At 49.6% G+C, this 15,531-nt stretch overlaps 3 protein-coding genes across 3 annotated transcripts; 2 read left to right on the forward strand and 1 right to left on the reverse strand.

The window, feature by feature from the left end:
• Positions 1-1,942: 1,942 nt before the first annotated feature.
• On the forward strand, positions 1,943-2,123 carry FIBRA_06227 (uncharacterized protein; the record flags this gene model as incomplete). The annotated part of the gene is made up of 2 exons (XM_012327961.1): positions 1,943-2,011; positions 2,085-2,123. The coding sequence occupies 2 exons, from the start codon at positions 1,943-1,945 to the stop codon at positions 2,121-2,123; spliced, it is 108 nt and encodes a 35-aa protein (XP_012183351.1).
• Positions 2,124-6,935: 4,812 nt separating this feature from the next.
• On the reverse strand, positions 6,936-8,695 carry FIBRA_06228 (uncharacterized protein; the record flags this gene model as incomplete). Its single annotated transcript, XM_012327962.1, has 7 exons — positions 6,936-7,325; positions 7,383-7,665; positions 7,730-7,904; positions 7,963-8,001; positions 8,066-8,265; positions 8,324-8,485; positions 8,547-8,695. The coding sequence occupies 7 exons, from the start codon at positions 8,693-8,695 to the stop codon at positions 6,936-6,938; spliced, it is 1,398 nt and encodes a 465-aa protein (XP_012183352.1).
• Positions 8,696-14,971: 6,276 nt separating this feature from the next.
• On the forward strand, positions 14,972-15,356 carry FIBRA_06229 (uncharacterized protein; the record flags this gene model as incomplete). Its single annotated transcript, XM_012327963.1, has 2 exons — positions 14,972-15,173; positions 15,211-15,356. 2 exons carry the CDS (start codon positions 14,972-14,974, stop codon positions 15,354-15,356), a joined length of 348 nt encoding a protein of 115 aa, XP_012183353.1.
• Positions 15,357-15,531: the final 175 nt, after the last annotated feature.

Here is a 15,531-nt window from a genome sequence, read left to right on the forward strand (position 1 = left end):
AGCTCGCCCGCCCCTTTCGCATGCCGCATTAGCCCCCGCACGCCCGACGTGCTGGGGCTGATCGCGCGCGCACGACCGGCTGCGGCCACAGACACGACACTCTACGACGACGAGAACCATGCGCACGACCACAAGCATGAACACGGACGCGGATACGAGAGCAAAGACGACCAGTCGATATGACCATGAGAACGAGGTTCAGCCCGCTGCAGGATAGTAGGCAGACCGATGTAGCGATAGCGCGTGTACACTGTACCACTACGACATGTTGTAGTTGTGCGTTCGTAGACCATTACAGTCCATTGTTTGTCACAATACGTGCGGATCCGGCCATCGATATTGGTGTCGGTGTCGGTGTCGGTGTCGGTGTCGGGCGAACAAACGCGCGTGTGCACTTGGGATCTGTACTAGCCGTGCTCACGTTGCGTTGGCCCGGAAGCCCCTGGTGTAATCCAGGCACGTCATGCGGACTAGCTGGTGCAGACCCAGGTCACCCAGCTGCCTGTGTGAATAAACCACTGTGAAGGACGTGCGTTGCACGGATCTGGATCTCGAATGCCTCGAGGTGCGGCAACCAGGCCTTCCTCTCCTGGATCCAAACATCGCTGCAACATATAGCACGCCACGTTCCTGTCTAGACGGCGCAGGCGGGCGCCGGAACTTGAGATACACCTGCCTCGTGGAACGACATGAGTAGCACCTGTATCATTCTCGGGGATCACGGGCATGCGGGGGGTTATCGCTGCACTACCGCAGAACTAGCAGCATGCATGCCGAAGCCAGTCAGCGACACTGGTATAGCGTACCGGCGGGGCGACTCGTGTAACCCGTAGCCGAGCTCGGAGTGTCCAAGCCTTCGGAATAGAATGTGCATGTCCACAAAGGTGAAGATTCGTAATTTGGACCCACATATGTGACGGACCAAGCGCATTGAACCATGCCCAATGGAGACGGTGATTGGACTAGCGAGTAATGAGGGAGAATGTTCGGGCAGCCTTACTAGCCACGTCTGGCCATGCGAAGTGTCGACGAAGTGGAGCGGAAAATATGGAGAATGGAATATTGAGCCCTTAGTATTAGCAAGAATACCGAGATCCGTCAGCTACTAAGTGCTCGGCTGCGACGCCGCCCAGCGGCGCGTGTGGCGAGGACGGATGCCAGCACTGAGTGCGGCGTGACATCAATATGATGATCATTGAGGCCCAGTCCAATCCATAGGTGAGAGCAGACCATTATTTAATAAGTGCTGCCTGTCTGATGGAATAAACGAAGGATAAAATCGCGGGAGGGCGCGCACCGCCGCACTCCTTCGGCTGCATCTGTGCTTCCCTGCGGTTCTCCCTTTGCCGATCATGGAAGAAGGACTTGACGGAAACTGCCACAGTGGCTTAGCGATTGGACGAGTGCGGTGGGTGCATGAACGGACTACGGGAATGATTTCCGGAAGTGCCGATACTACTTACGAGGCATGGGTGCCGGGCGAGACTATATCATGATCCGCGATTGCAAGAGCGGTACTGGGTAGTGCCGCACATATGCACAGACAAGGAGACATGTGTATACGTCCTGCACCGTATGGCCGCGCGCCCCACGATGGATGAAGTCCAGACTTGAAGATTCAGCCATCTCGCTCCAATTGCTCGACACCCTGCGCAAGTTCCTCCTCCAATGCATGCGTTTATCAGCGCCACTCGCCGTGCACTAGAGTATGATCAGGCTATACCCACTGCGTCAAGTTGAATCAACGGAGAAAAGGCCCTAGATTGTCCTTATCGTGCACGTATTTGTATGGAAGAACCAAGAAGTAGGCCAGGGCATGCATATCGGCCGGGTCAGCAAACATGTTGTAAATAGGTGCATCGAATTCGTGCTCGTGGAAGAACTTGTGCATGCAGTGGTTGTGTTGGAGACGGTGAACAGTCGCTTATTAATTCCGACCTTCATGAGCGGCGGAGAAAGTCCCGTAGAATATTTGGCGAAAGAGCCTACCGACGAGCGGCCCCAAGTTCTGGTGAGTTTGAAATCACCTCGAGGCGAAGAGACCTTCTGATATTTGCGAAACAATTGTGATTCCTGTGATTCAGATCTTACAGAGAGGTGGACCTGATCCAGGTACGCGATAAAATGAAGAGTAGCCGCAAGTGCTTGTCGCGAAAGAGACAGCTTGAACTTAAGGGGATCACACTGCGAAAGTGGCCCGAGGGACTCGACCGGAAACGGTGTATTTGTCTTTATTTATGCATCTATAACGTTGGCCGTTAGAACTCTTCAAAATCAGCCTGAGTATGTACTGTGCAGTACGCCAGGACCGGCAGACGTGTAGATTAAAGCGTCGCGCGTCTGCCGCTGTTCAACAAGTGGTCATAGAAATATAGTTACATACAAGCTCCAGGGACCATTCGGGGTAAGGTCCTTGGATCATGACGCACCTTCTGACATACGCTCGTGCGGTAGACCTCCCTGCTAGCACCCAGAGACCCGAAGGATGTCGCGCAGATGAGCGAGACAATTGCCATTGAATAATTTGTAAGTGTCTCATGCACATTGCACAGAACCTTTTCCGGCGTCGATTTGGCGAGATGTCGCTCTCTACGGAAGGTGTGCATATACCGCCATTTTTCCCTCCAATTGAATTTGTATTTGGAAAGGACAAAGGAACAGGGAGCTATTGTAAGCCCAGCGTTCACGCAAGGGCCAAACTCGCTGTTATGTACAAAAATACCCGGACGTCGCGCTCGTCTTTACTCACAAGATAAGCTTCGACCCTTGCATTTTTTTTCGTCGCTCGCAATGCCATTTTGTTTAGGTCAACTATAGAAGACAAATTTGACCAAGGGGACAGAATCTCCATGAAACTGTTTAGCAAGATATCCCGCTTGACATCTGATTTTTTCTTACAAGATTATCTTCGCTAATGTTATACGAACATCCAGCCTCGACGCCGCATCAGCATAATTACACTTACATACGATGTTAGCAATTCAAACAGGCCAATTCTCGCGGATCACCGAGGTACTGCAGATGGCAATTACACTCGCTGCAAGATTGCTGTTCTCGAGCTGTTATATGTACCGAACCCCATGAAACGGAGGATTCAAATGTGCCGTAGGGCCTGGGACATCGTATGGATTCGACAAGAGCGCAGAATTGGCATGCCTTTGAAGCTTTTGGATGTCCTCAGTATGTCTGAACCGCTGTTCAACGTATTGCTTATACTTCTCTAACAACGAGAAGATCACAGGAAAATTCTTTGACAGAAATCGTGTTATCTCCCTCACAAGATGCGCCTATCGCCTTCATTGTACGGATATTCGCATCTTTTTGCAGACCATGAGCGCGATCTTCGCGTACCATTAAACGACCACCAATTCCATCATGTCAGGATTATTCCTTTGTGTTGGAAAAAAAGTACGGAATCACAGAAAATCGTGTCTTAGGTGTGTCTTTTCCTGGGCAGCTTAAGATCCAGAACACCTTTCGCGAAGAATGTGTCCCGTTTACAGAGCAAACTGACTGCGAGCCGATGCCAATGTCTTGTCTACTTGTCTCACGCGAGGTCGTCTGAATAACCCTCAAGCGTCAGATGTGCACTGAGTGTTTTGATAATCATGCCCTGTCTCGCCCTGTTTCATCGTTCTCAAGTGCGTGGGCGGACGCTATCCCCCTTTCCACGGCAAGACCTTGTTTCGCTCGACCAGTGCATTCATATGCCCATAGTACAAGACGGGTAACCGTAGATTTCCGAACTCGGGGCGCAGATGCCGCTGCGTTTCGTCTAGAGTTGGCTCAACCCCAGTGGTCTAGCAGAGGCGGTCAAGGATACCCGCGCACCCGCATACCTCATGACGTTCGGAGACGGGTGCGTACTTGATTGCACAGTGCAATATCTGGGTATTAGCACGTCCTGACTGTATGACTTACGTGTGCTGCTTACAGAGCGAAGATTTGTGTGGGACGGGATTTCGGTAAAATGCTCCGCGTAGCCTCACTGCGCTGACGTGAGCCTGCTCATTTTTTGCGACGCTCGTGGTGACCAAGGTGTGCGCCTGGCACCTGTGTGTAGCGAGCGAGCGCTGACGCTAGGGATGTCACCATGCAGATTGTTGTCCCAGCCGTATCCGTCGCTTGGTTAATTCGAGCCGGACGGCCAGGAATATGTAGTCTACAAGACCGGAGGCAACAAGATCAAGCCCAGTATCTGTGGGCGTGAAGCGGAAGGCGCACAGCTGCGCCCTCGCGTGTGCCAATATCATGCAGGCGAGTTGTCGGGCTCAGCCAATCTTCCACTCTGCCTTTGTTCTGCGCAGCAGAACGACCTCGCGCTCTCATACCGCTTTTGTGCATATGTGCGGCTGCCAAGCTACCATACTATGTAGCTTGTAGGTAAGTGGAGAAACTTCGCTCCCTGGCGGTGGAGCATTTCGTGTAGTACCGAATCCAAGACTGTGCATACATATACACTTGGCTAACTGAAGAAATGGAATGGTTCAAAAAGGTCTCGGCAGCGATGCCACATCATCACCGTTCAAAGTCAGCCCCTGACCTACGACTAGCCTGAAGTTTTCGATGCACGCCAGGGTGATCGTTTTTTCGCGCGACGCTACGGGCGAGTATATGCAACGATCTTAGGTCATAGTAACGACAGCGCTCGCTGCATCCTGCCTGGATAGGCATGAATCAAAATAACCAAGTTCCGTTCAGAAACAAATACAGCTACTCGTGATTCATCTACTGTCTCCAAATCCGCTAAGGTGAGATCCGCTTCGCCGTGAAGCGACGGCCGCGCGCGATCTATACAGGATAGACAAGGACTAATCGAACTACAATTGTCAGACTGTCCGCAAGGACAAGCAGTGTAATGGAAAGAATGACCATACTGATTGCAGAGTGACATATGATATTCTCAGACCCGGATCTCAGAGTTCCACTGGAAACATATGTGCTCAAAATGGATGATAAATGAAAAGAGACTACACTAGCAAAGGTATCACCAATAATGATCTTGTACTATTTGTCAAATGAAGCAAACGTAGATGACTTGTATATTTCTGCAGCAAAACACAAACGGTCAACAAGATCTCGAAGAACAGACGGCACAACAAGAAAAATTCCGACACGGGGAATCGAACCCCGGGCTATCGCGTGAGAGGCGATAATGTTAGCCACTACACCATATCGGATTGATAATTACTAACACAATTTTGATCCTCTCACCGATAAACACTCATCGGTGTACCCGCACGTATGAGTTTTACGGAAAATCAGCCCTGTCACAGCACCCTGTCAATGAAGTATTCTCAAAGGTTCAGCATGAATCCGGGATAGCGAGCAGCTAATACGTGTTATGTCCTGCCAGTGCGCCTGCAGTGGTGGAAGAACAGGTAGGGATCACGATCATCGCGGGCATTCCTCCGCTCAAAATGAAATTGGGCCCGCGTGGGTCATTTACGTACAGTATACGACCCCGGTCATGTTCCTAGAGGTGTTTTGAACACTACATATCTGGGAAGAGACTATGTACCTCGAGCTCCCTGAGTCTCCCCGACTAGGTGTACTTACAAGTAGAAATGTGTCCAAGTAAGCGGGTCGACCGGTCGAGTTCCGAGGCGTTTCGGGGCGAAAATGCCGAAGGCTAGGAAAGCTAGAAGTTTGCGGCGAACATCCTCACCGCAGCGGCGGATGTCTGACCACATGGCCCGGTGTCCAACCAAAGTCTGGGACGCTGTGTCTCATCGTCTGTGTCCCGTTGGCGCGTCCAGGACGGCCAGGTGGCGACCATTTGAGTTTGCTGTCTCTGTCGCAACTTCAAATTCTACCATCGCTTTACTTGTCCATATTCTTCCTCCGTATACCTGCTTCTGTGCATACTTGCGAACAAGGTTTGAGCACTTCCTATCGGGACATCCACGATGCGTACCATACACGTGGACACTCCAAATAAACGGCACGCAACGTGATACATAGACTTGACGCATTGAGTGCAAGTAGGTGGGGTAGTTTGACCAATTTGGCGCGACCGCAATCCTGGCTCCTTGCTCGCTAGACTCCCATCCGTCCTTGCCCAAGCCGAGCAGAACGTAGGAGCACGCGGTCTGTAATTCCAGATGGCCAGTGGCACACGAACTGGAGTCTCGAGAACACACGATGGCGGCGTCTCGCCGTGGTCAGGTCACAATCCCTCGCTCATCTCATGCCAGCTATGTTCTAAGAAATTGCATTAAATGGCTGAGCATGAATCGGAGAATGTAGCAGTGAATTCACCTTGGCGTACTATAAAGACCGGAGTATATAATGGAAGCGAGACAATGAAACTTGCGAGCAGAAGCCTGAACGTGGGGGCATGCGGCAACTCGCAATTGAATGGATCATAGTGCTGTGTGTGTGCCGCCTAGCAACAAGGCATCGCCTTTCAGCATTCGTATTCTTGCACTATCCAGTATTAGGACAGAGCGAGGGCCAGGTAAGGGCAAAATACAAGCTCGAGATTTAGATTCTAATGGTGCATGCCAGCGGTGGGTGTCCGCCAGCGGCAAATGCGGTCCTGTGTGTATGTCTTTGGTCGTTGTCGCGACTCGCCACCGCCACCACTCCGGCATTGTCTTCAGTGCTGTTCGTCTGAGCTTTGATGCTTCTATTCGCCCAACCCTGCTTAATATCGGACCCACTACTCGTCTATTTTATGCGTTGCTTGTCAACCTGCATACATTCGCTAAGATATGGTCGTAACATGTGGTAGGTATCGTATGCAATAATCGTCTACATAGTAAGCTAGATCCGCTCGTGGTCGGAATCGCTCAGGTATGTATGCTCGTGGTATTCTAGATGTGCGCTGTGTATCGTAAGTGTGCGCGTATCAGGTTGTCATAAGCTACAAAGTCCTTCGCGGATATAATACACATTAGGGCGAACAGAAACACTCAACTGAATCAACGACATCATATATCCACCAAAGGCACGTCGACGTCTTCTCTCCGACGGTCACGATCGTGGTTTACTTTCTTCGGCATCAACTGCACCGTCCGCGTCTTCTGGATCTCGAGTCCCTTGCTACCAAAGTAACGTCCGCTCTCGAAGTTCCAGCAGTCGTTGCATCGCGGCCAGTTTGCAAGCCCGAGGAGGTATTCCTCGACCTGTCTGTCGATTGCAGGTCCCCAGGATGGCACTCGCTTCAGACCATCGAGAAATTTAGTCTCGACCTCGGCATGGAAGTCTGCCAACCAAGCCATGGCCTTGTCGATATCGTAGTTGTATTGGTGCATGATGACCGTCAGGATATTATGTTGGTCGTCCCCATGGGCTTGTTCCTTATTGTAGGAGGCTAAGTCCTGCAACCCAATCAAAACCATTAATATGAAATGATTGTAATGGGATAAGTGACTCACGTTGTCAAAGATTATGAGATCAGCAATGTGGATTGATAACTCGACGATGACAGGATGGTAGAACACCTCATCGGGGAGTTCAATTCCTAGCTCTAATGGAACGTACGAAGGTCGTGCGCCAATGTTTTCGCGGCGGTTCGCGAGGTAGCTGTCGACATCGCGGATGACGCCGCTGTCACGATCAGCGGCTTGGGAGACGACTGACTCCAGGTATGCCGTGAAGCTTTCGATGAAGTGTCTCTGAGAGCTCGGCGAAGCAGTCTTGACGGCCAAAGCCCAAAATCTAGATGCCATGATGCACGGTGAGCTGCGTTCGACACTGAGCATGCACGAACTAGAATACTTACTGCCGCGTTACTTCCCCTAACAATATCTCGCCATCCGGACGAGGTTTGTGAGGGTTGTTCAGCGCGTCGATAACAATGTCCACCATCATCCGACAAGAATCTGCATCTTCGACATCCGTGTACTCGTCAATTACGAAGAACACGTTCATCAGGTCGCATCCGGTGCGAAGATGTTCTGGAACATAAAGTTAGCCTACTGTTGTGATGGCAACCCGACTGCGGGCCAAACTCACCCTTTCTGCTCCATGGATACGCGAGAGATGCTAATCGGCCTGTCAAGAACGAAGACGATTCGCTCAGGGACTAGAATAACACGCTAGGCAAGCCTGTACTTACAGAAGTCGCATTTATCAAAGGCGCGTTGTGATTCAGGCTTGAAGGCGTTAAAGCTTCTGAACCATGCGTTCGACGCTGCCTTGACCTCTTCGTAGTAAGGGTTGATCATCCTCGGCCATGGCCAGTTGGCCATGGTCTCTGGGAGGTAAAGCATCTTGATCGGCTCGGGCATGTCTGAAAGAGATGTAGAGAGTGGGGAGCTGGGAGGAGGATGTTGAGGAACGCATCACAGCGCCCTGGCTGGTTTTATATTCATACAGAGCTTGGCCGGCCAGGTTGATGTGGGCGGCAGGTTGTGTGTGGGTATGTTCGCGAGTTCCGGCTTGAGCCCGGCCCATTGGCAAATTGAACACAGTGCCATCGTGCGCGCGCTTGTCCATTTTTGCAAAAGATCGCTGCTGTAGCAGTCGGGTGATCGACCTATCATTTAGTCAGATCTTTCCGCTAGCATGGCGAACCGCCGAACCCTGCCCCAACGCACCTCGCACCGGAGACTTGGTAGCAGCTGTATGTCCCCGCGTCAGCCCATGATTCGTTGCGAGCCTGGCTTCGTTCGGAGAGATCTCGTTTCTCCGAAAGAAGGGTCGCTTCTCCTTCCGCCGTGGTATGTCTTCTTTTTTTCTTCTTCATTTCGTTGCCACAACGAGGCAGTCGCGTGGCAATCAATCAACACCCTAGGCACGCTACTGTCCGTTTATAGGATTATGTCGTAAATTGTTTTTTTAATACATGGGAACGGTATTTGAGCATTTGCACTGCCAGTGCAGTTAACCCAACTTTAGGCATGATTGGGCCGTTTGCTTGGTATGTGGGCGCCTACGTATCCACCACAGGCGTTCGTACTTATTAAAGTACTTGGCAGTTACCGCGCTCGTCAACGGACATACACGTCGTCTTTTTGGTGCATCGTAGGTTGAGACCACTGGTTCTCTCGCTTACAATGGACTAGTATAGTATTACCTCATCCCCGACGTGGTAGTTATTGATACACGGTTACGGTGTTTATTTGGTCCCAGGACTTATCCGTGCGATTAATCACCATATATTCTTCCGGGAGCAAATATATGATGATTGTCACGACATGCGGTAGTGCAGTCATCTAGTGGTCATAACAGACACGTCGTTTACTATCATATCACAGACCACCTCAGTTGCGACCGCCGATTTGCAAGACGCGCCCCCTCTTGTGAGAACCTCGAGCTCTACAATGTAAATGTAGCTGAGCTGCAGCGTTCCTGGAGTCCGGTTCAAGACCCTCTCATTCTAAGTAATGAAACAAATCCAATCGATCATGCCTGTTTCGGCAAACATGCTTCTCTGAATCCTGTCACGTTCCATAGGGACTCGGTGCACAGAGTCTAGCATTGAAATCTCATGGGTTTGTCACCGCGCGCAGTCTTCCAAAGCGGCCAGCTGTATTTACACTACGCCGCGTATGACTACTACTTATGCCAGTGCTACCTGGCGGCGGTCGCAGGACTACAGGGCTTTCTGCTTACGGAGCTGGAAATTAAGCGGGACCGGAGCTCAGTGACGGAGGAGTTAGGATGACGTTCCACACATTTGGTTGGTCTTCGCATCCACTGGATTGGTACGACTGCTACTTATTCTAACCGAATCCCGACCCGATGTATCACTAGGTCCCTTGGACGTAGTCATCGTTCCATGAGATAACGCAGGCGACAGCCCGATGCTGTATACGGGACAATTCGAACTTGTCGCAACCCGACTTACGAAACAGTTCAAATGAATAGTCGAACCCAGAGATGTGCATATATTGGTCTCGTCCCCAGACATACGAGGATTCGCGTGTGTGCTTATCACAAGTCTGAAACAAACTGCTTGATTCCGCTGGTCAATGCGAGCCTCGAGGCGACGATATTCGGTATAGGCGTTTGCGCAAAGCGTTCTACTACTGGTTGGTACTGGCACCCGTTTGCTATGTCGACTGCCTCATCGACCCGGATCCAGTCGGTTTCCTCTGGACCAGAGACGTCAAAACTATCAGCAGGTTGGAAGTTGTTGAAAGGTTAGTCCAAGAACTTAGTATTACACGTTGGTCCAAGACATCTCGTTAAAGGAGATAGGAACGTTGAATGTGGGTTCTTACACTCGCACTAACGCGCTTGTCGCGCTGCATGGAATTCGGCAGGCGGACTTGGACGGAGTCTTACTCCACAGGTGTCTGTTTCCGCATGTTTCATGCATTCTATCATTGGCTCGTCGGTTCTTGTAATCGTCGCCAGTGGTGTCCGGAGATTACATGATGATACACTGTACAGTGCTTGGTTCCATTTTGTCCATTTCACTTGTCACCATTCGGAGTTGGATCGATATTCCGGGGCCGGACTGATTTCTGGGTGTCCTCAGTCGAGAAAATACCATGGCATGGCAAGTGTCTCAGCCCATCTCGCTCGTTTAAGCTAATTGAGTTCACGAGTCACAGATTCAAGTAGCTGCTTTTCTTGACATTATTTATGCCGGTAAGTTGGATACTTGGCTTTTTTGTGACCGTGAAGCTCAGATTTATAACTCCGTGTCCCTTGAGAGTTCCGTGCTCCTATCCTGTACGTTAAATATCCAGAAAAACCTACAATGTAATACGGTAATCGTACTTCTCATAACACCCGTTCCGTGTGGCCCGAGGTCTTATTCATCGCGATATTCTGGGAGACTAGCTCTGGTGGCGCGATTATGCAGACTGTAGCCCACGGGCTGGGAGTGTAGAGAAGAGTCGTGTCCCAAATACCAGATGTGTGTACGACGCTCGTCAGAGTATCTCTGTCCGATTCTGACCTGTCCGTCTAGATCGGCTGCTTTCTGTATCCTGGACGGGGTAACGTCGTGCGTGGCTCCGCCCTGTGGTGACGATCTGCTGCTGCCAGTGATGCAGTCCATGCGCAGACTTCACATGTAAGAAAACCAGCTGTCAACGGAGTATACTACATCGAGCTCTACGTAAGTTTTGTGATCTCGAAAGCAAAATGGCGGGTCGAATCAACATCTCAATCTTTCTTGTGGATGCACTGATCATGGTGCTAAAGTTAGACCACGGGGATTGACTTCTCCGGTCCTTGCCCATATAGCAGCCTACATTGCTTGCAGGGTCTATCCTGGAGCTCGGAACCTGATGCCGGAGACGTACGACGGCACAAATCTGAGACCGTGAGTATGGGAACCCCTTAGGCCAGGATTAGGGCCATTCTCATCCATGTCCGTTTTTTTTATGTTCAGCGCCAACATTTAATACCACTTTTCAATCAATTCTTTCAGGTACACGTTGACCTCTTATGGTGGTTTGATCGTCTTCTAATTGCGCGTCACGCACCCAGTTCAAGGCGATTAGAAGATGGGCGAAACAACGCCACCGAAGCTGAGTGCTGCATGGGGTGGCGGTTTGTTTGACGTGATCGGAACAGCAGACGTTACATGCTTATAAGTAGGTCACAATTCTCTTCACGCACTGTGTCTTGCGCCTCCAGACGTTTGGCGAGTTTCAAGAGCGGAAAAAGGAAATGGACATCATTCAGACAACCTCGTATATACGTGAGGAATAATTTCTCGGTGCCACTCAATATGGTAGATGTTATTGCTAAAGGAATGACGAACGGGAACAGGCCACATATGTATTCGAAAGTTGGTCCACTCTGACTGAGACTGCGCTCGGGCTTGTATGGATATTTACGTAGTATGATTCCTGAGGGTGCGGTGGGCAAATGCGAACGGCGAAGAGGCGATATCGGCTAGTATGTCACAAATGAGGATCACCGCGTCATGTAACTTACAGAATCTTGCATGGTAGCGACTCCGGCATGCATAGGCTTATGCTGATACCGGCACCAATGTTCTACACTTGCCCTTCACCTAAGTTAGTTAGGTGCTGCCGATTCGTCACAGTGGTCCTTCACGAAACCAATTCAGTTTACTTACCGTTTAAGGGATCGGGGAAACCTTCCATAGAGAACAGAATGGAAATACGTTGCCGAATCCGAAATAAGGAATCTGCCACTTTTGAACAAGGTTTGCTAGGTCCAACTCATTATACGTTGAGGACTTTCTGTCTAATTTGATTGTAGTGAGCGGGTTTGGACAACAGAAAATTTATCATCCAACCATCCATTCTTCGCAGGAAGGAACTCTCGTCAGATCAATATAATAGAGTTAATGTCAAGATGCGAGTAACAATGGTGTCCAAGTAAGTTTGTCTATTCTGTTAGTACTAGCGAAATGACATTAAATTCCACCTACTCTCCCTCTTACGCTTCTCTACGGTGACGGTACTAATCTTGATTCAAGTTCGAGACTACTATTGTGCAAAAGCTTTGCCACATCGACTTCGGGTGAGCTTAACCAGTTATATTGACGACACTTTTGATCTGAAAGTGTCAGTAAAGTTCGGCGTTGTGTCCAGTAGATTTAGAAGTGACTGATAAGTACTCGAAACTAGCCCCCGGGCCGAATAAACATACACCGGCCGCACAAGAGATTCCTCGGTGCATCAGCAAAATGGAACCAATCTGCCGAATCAATCTGCCGACGTACCTGACTAGACCTGAAACGCCCCTGGATTCAGGTGAACGACCTGAATGACTTTTTGTCCACTCACAACTCCGTCGAGAATGGCTTTCACATTGGTAAGTGCCATCAATTTATACCCTCAGCCCCTCCACACACTAAAAGAGCGATCCAAGTGGCTGGGGTCACTCGCAAGTTCCCAAAGCAGGACCGCGCAGGTGTCTCCGGTGTTTCGGACGTGTCCGTTTTGTTGATTAGTGGACGTGCAAACATGAGTTCCTACTTTTCACTTTTCACTCATCTTAGAAACCATAAGTAAAGCACCCCCGGGAGCCTAATAAATTATATGCAATCATTCTGGCACGTCTGGTCAACGAACCGGCAATCGCTGGTTTTTTTAAATCAACTTGAACACTCCAGCACCTATTAGGGAGAATGAATGTAGGTTCCCTCCTTGGATTAGGAAACAAGCAGCGCGAACACCTGTGACCAATGGACATTCGCAGGCATCCATTCCCTCATTGGGTTGTGCTGTCTTGGTCTCCGATAGGTAAGATGGCTACCATTAAGTCACCTGCTTGTAGATCTGAATACGAAACAACCGAGTCTGCGATAAAAAACTATCAGCCGTGCTTTTTCTCATCGCCAGAGAGCGTAGATCCCTTCAGAAATCCTACGGCAGATTATAATTTGAAGGTCGTAGAGGTTCTGTAATTTTAGACGCCTCTATGATGATTTAAACCTCGTGTGCGAAGGCCACAAATACGGATAAGATACACGCTTGTCTTTAACTTCAAGATATGTTCGCAGGTGCAAAATGGGAAACTGCGAACGTCATTTGAATATATGTATCAGACAAAGAACTTCATCTACTCATTTGAAATACATACAGCGTCACTTGCGTAGTAAAAATTTCTAGCTGCAATTCCGCGATTCATGAGCGATTCACCACAACTGAGTAAAAGTACCGAAGCTTCAGACCTTCAGGCCTCAGTAGGCTTGAGACCCAATATGCCTGGCGCAAATTGTGGCGAATCACTGGCGACGCCTGTCGTATTGCGCGACACGATCACGTGATTGAATATCGTCGACGAAAATTCATTTGAATTTTTGATCCTGTGTCATCGTCCCACTGTGCACATTTGAGTGGCTTGATTCACTCCACTCTACATATAATTTCTTCGGTCGTGGTATGATGGTCTCGGTGACGAAAAAGTTTGTAATCGTGAAGCCACTCGGTGTGAAGGGATATATACGCGATCAGACCGACACCGGCGGCACAAAGCTTTGTAGTTTTCAACATCAACTTTTCTTTACCTTACTCAATGAAGATGGAAGTAAGTGTTTTGCTGAAGTGTATCCCTCTCATAAGACACGCAGTTCTGATGCGCGTAAAAGTCTATTCAAAAGGGGAGGTCGAATGTAGCAGTGACGAGGCGCGCGTCGTCGAACAGCGATTTCACCCATTCGGTACTGCACCTCACGCGCTGGGAACATACCTTGAATATCAGTAGCGCTCGGCCTCTGTTGGAACGTGGAGACACACCAGTGCTTAAACACTAGACGATACCGACGCTGCACTGATGATGATCAGCTCGTCGATATCATCTGGGAAAGGACGTCTGAAGAATGAAAGGGCTGTGACTTCACCAGACGCGTCGAGCACGCTGCTATCCCACTTTCTGGTACGGGCTATCTAGGATTAGTATGACCACTCAAACACTCGCACTCGCTTTTAAACGCTTGAAGATAATCAGATCATGTGGCCACGAAGAGCCCTCCAGGACCACTTCTTAGGTCAAAGGAAAACGTTCGTGATAATAAATGCATAAGCCACTTCACATCGCTAATATCCTGACATAACTGGTAGGTAACTCCTGTCAAGCCATGGCTCGCAGAAAGCAATGTCTCGGAACGAATGGCATGTTGTTGTGTATTTTACTGCCACTCATGGTCCAAGGGGACTCCATGACTCGGGTATCTATCCTTCTAGTGCCGTCAATCACTTTGACTTACGTTGCGCATTCAGTACGTACTGGCTTGGATGATGGCATTGAGGCCAATGTTGTGCCTGGCCCTGCCCCTTAGGATCGACTTTCATCAAGGTATCCTTCGCCGAACATGGTATGTCATCTAGTTTGCGCACAGCTTTATGCAATTTCTCTGAGATTTAACACCAAGTTAGATGGGCGGTCATGCAACGAAAGGCTGGCTCATCCTTATTTGAAGACATATAGCACCTGAATCGAATTTGTAGATGATGGATGGTTCTTCCTCATCCAGTCGTAATGCTTCACGTGTCTGGTCCTGTGACTCTGTTACGTTTCCGATATCATCTTGGCAGGACACCATGATTCTGTTGCATAGGAAATGGCAAAAGACTAGTCTGACATGCCTCAAGTGAGCGCGTCTTGGTTCATAGATCATTTACTGGTATGTAAATTCTCAGACGCAGTGCTCAACCCCTTGGAATTCCTTATCCTCAATTTCCCCACGCAATGGGGGAAGGCTACCGCGTTTGGTCTGATCCTTGCTGCTCTTGTGCAACTCGTCCTATGCCTCGATCCTCCTGCTCAATTGGACGACCCAATAGGTGTGCGCCATCAACGTTCAATACTATGTGATCGCAGGAGGCAGTCAACCGACGACACGCCCGCATCGTGCATCGAAAGTTGTGATGCTGCGGACTATCTACACTAGCGTTGAATATGGCCACGCATCCCACTGCGGGACCGGGCTCGTGGGCACGCTGACGATTACCCGCATCGAACTCTAATATCGCATGCAGAGATGGAGATTGTCATGTAGCGGCTACAATTTGGTGCATGCTCCCCATACTCATTTGACCCAACCTAATGCATTCCCTTGACCTTGAAGAGCAGTAGATGAACAATTTTTGCTCTGTCCAGAGGCGGATGCGTCGACACATTCAGTTTAGTAGCCTGGTTATG

This window comes from Fibroporia radiculosa, assembly GCF_000313525.1.
Source record: "Fibroporia radiculosa TFFH 294 genomic supercontigs, scaffold6557, whole genome shotgun sequence".
Lineage (NCBI taxonomy): Eukaryota > Fungi > Basidiomycota > Agaricomycetes > Polyporales > Fibroporiaceae > Fibroporia > Fibroporia radiculosa.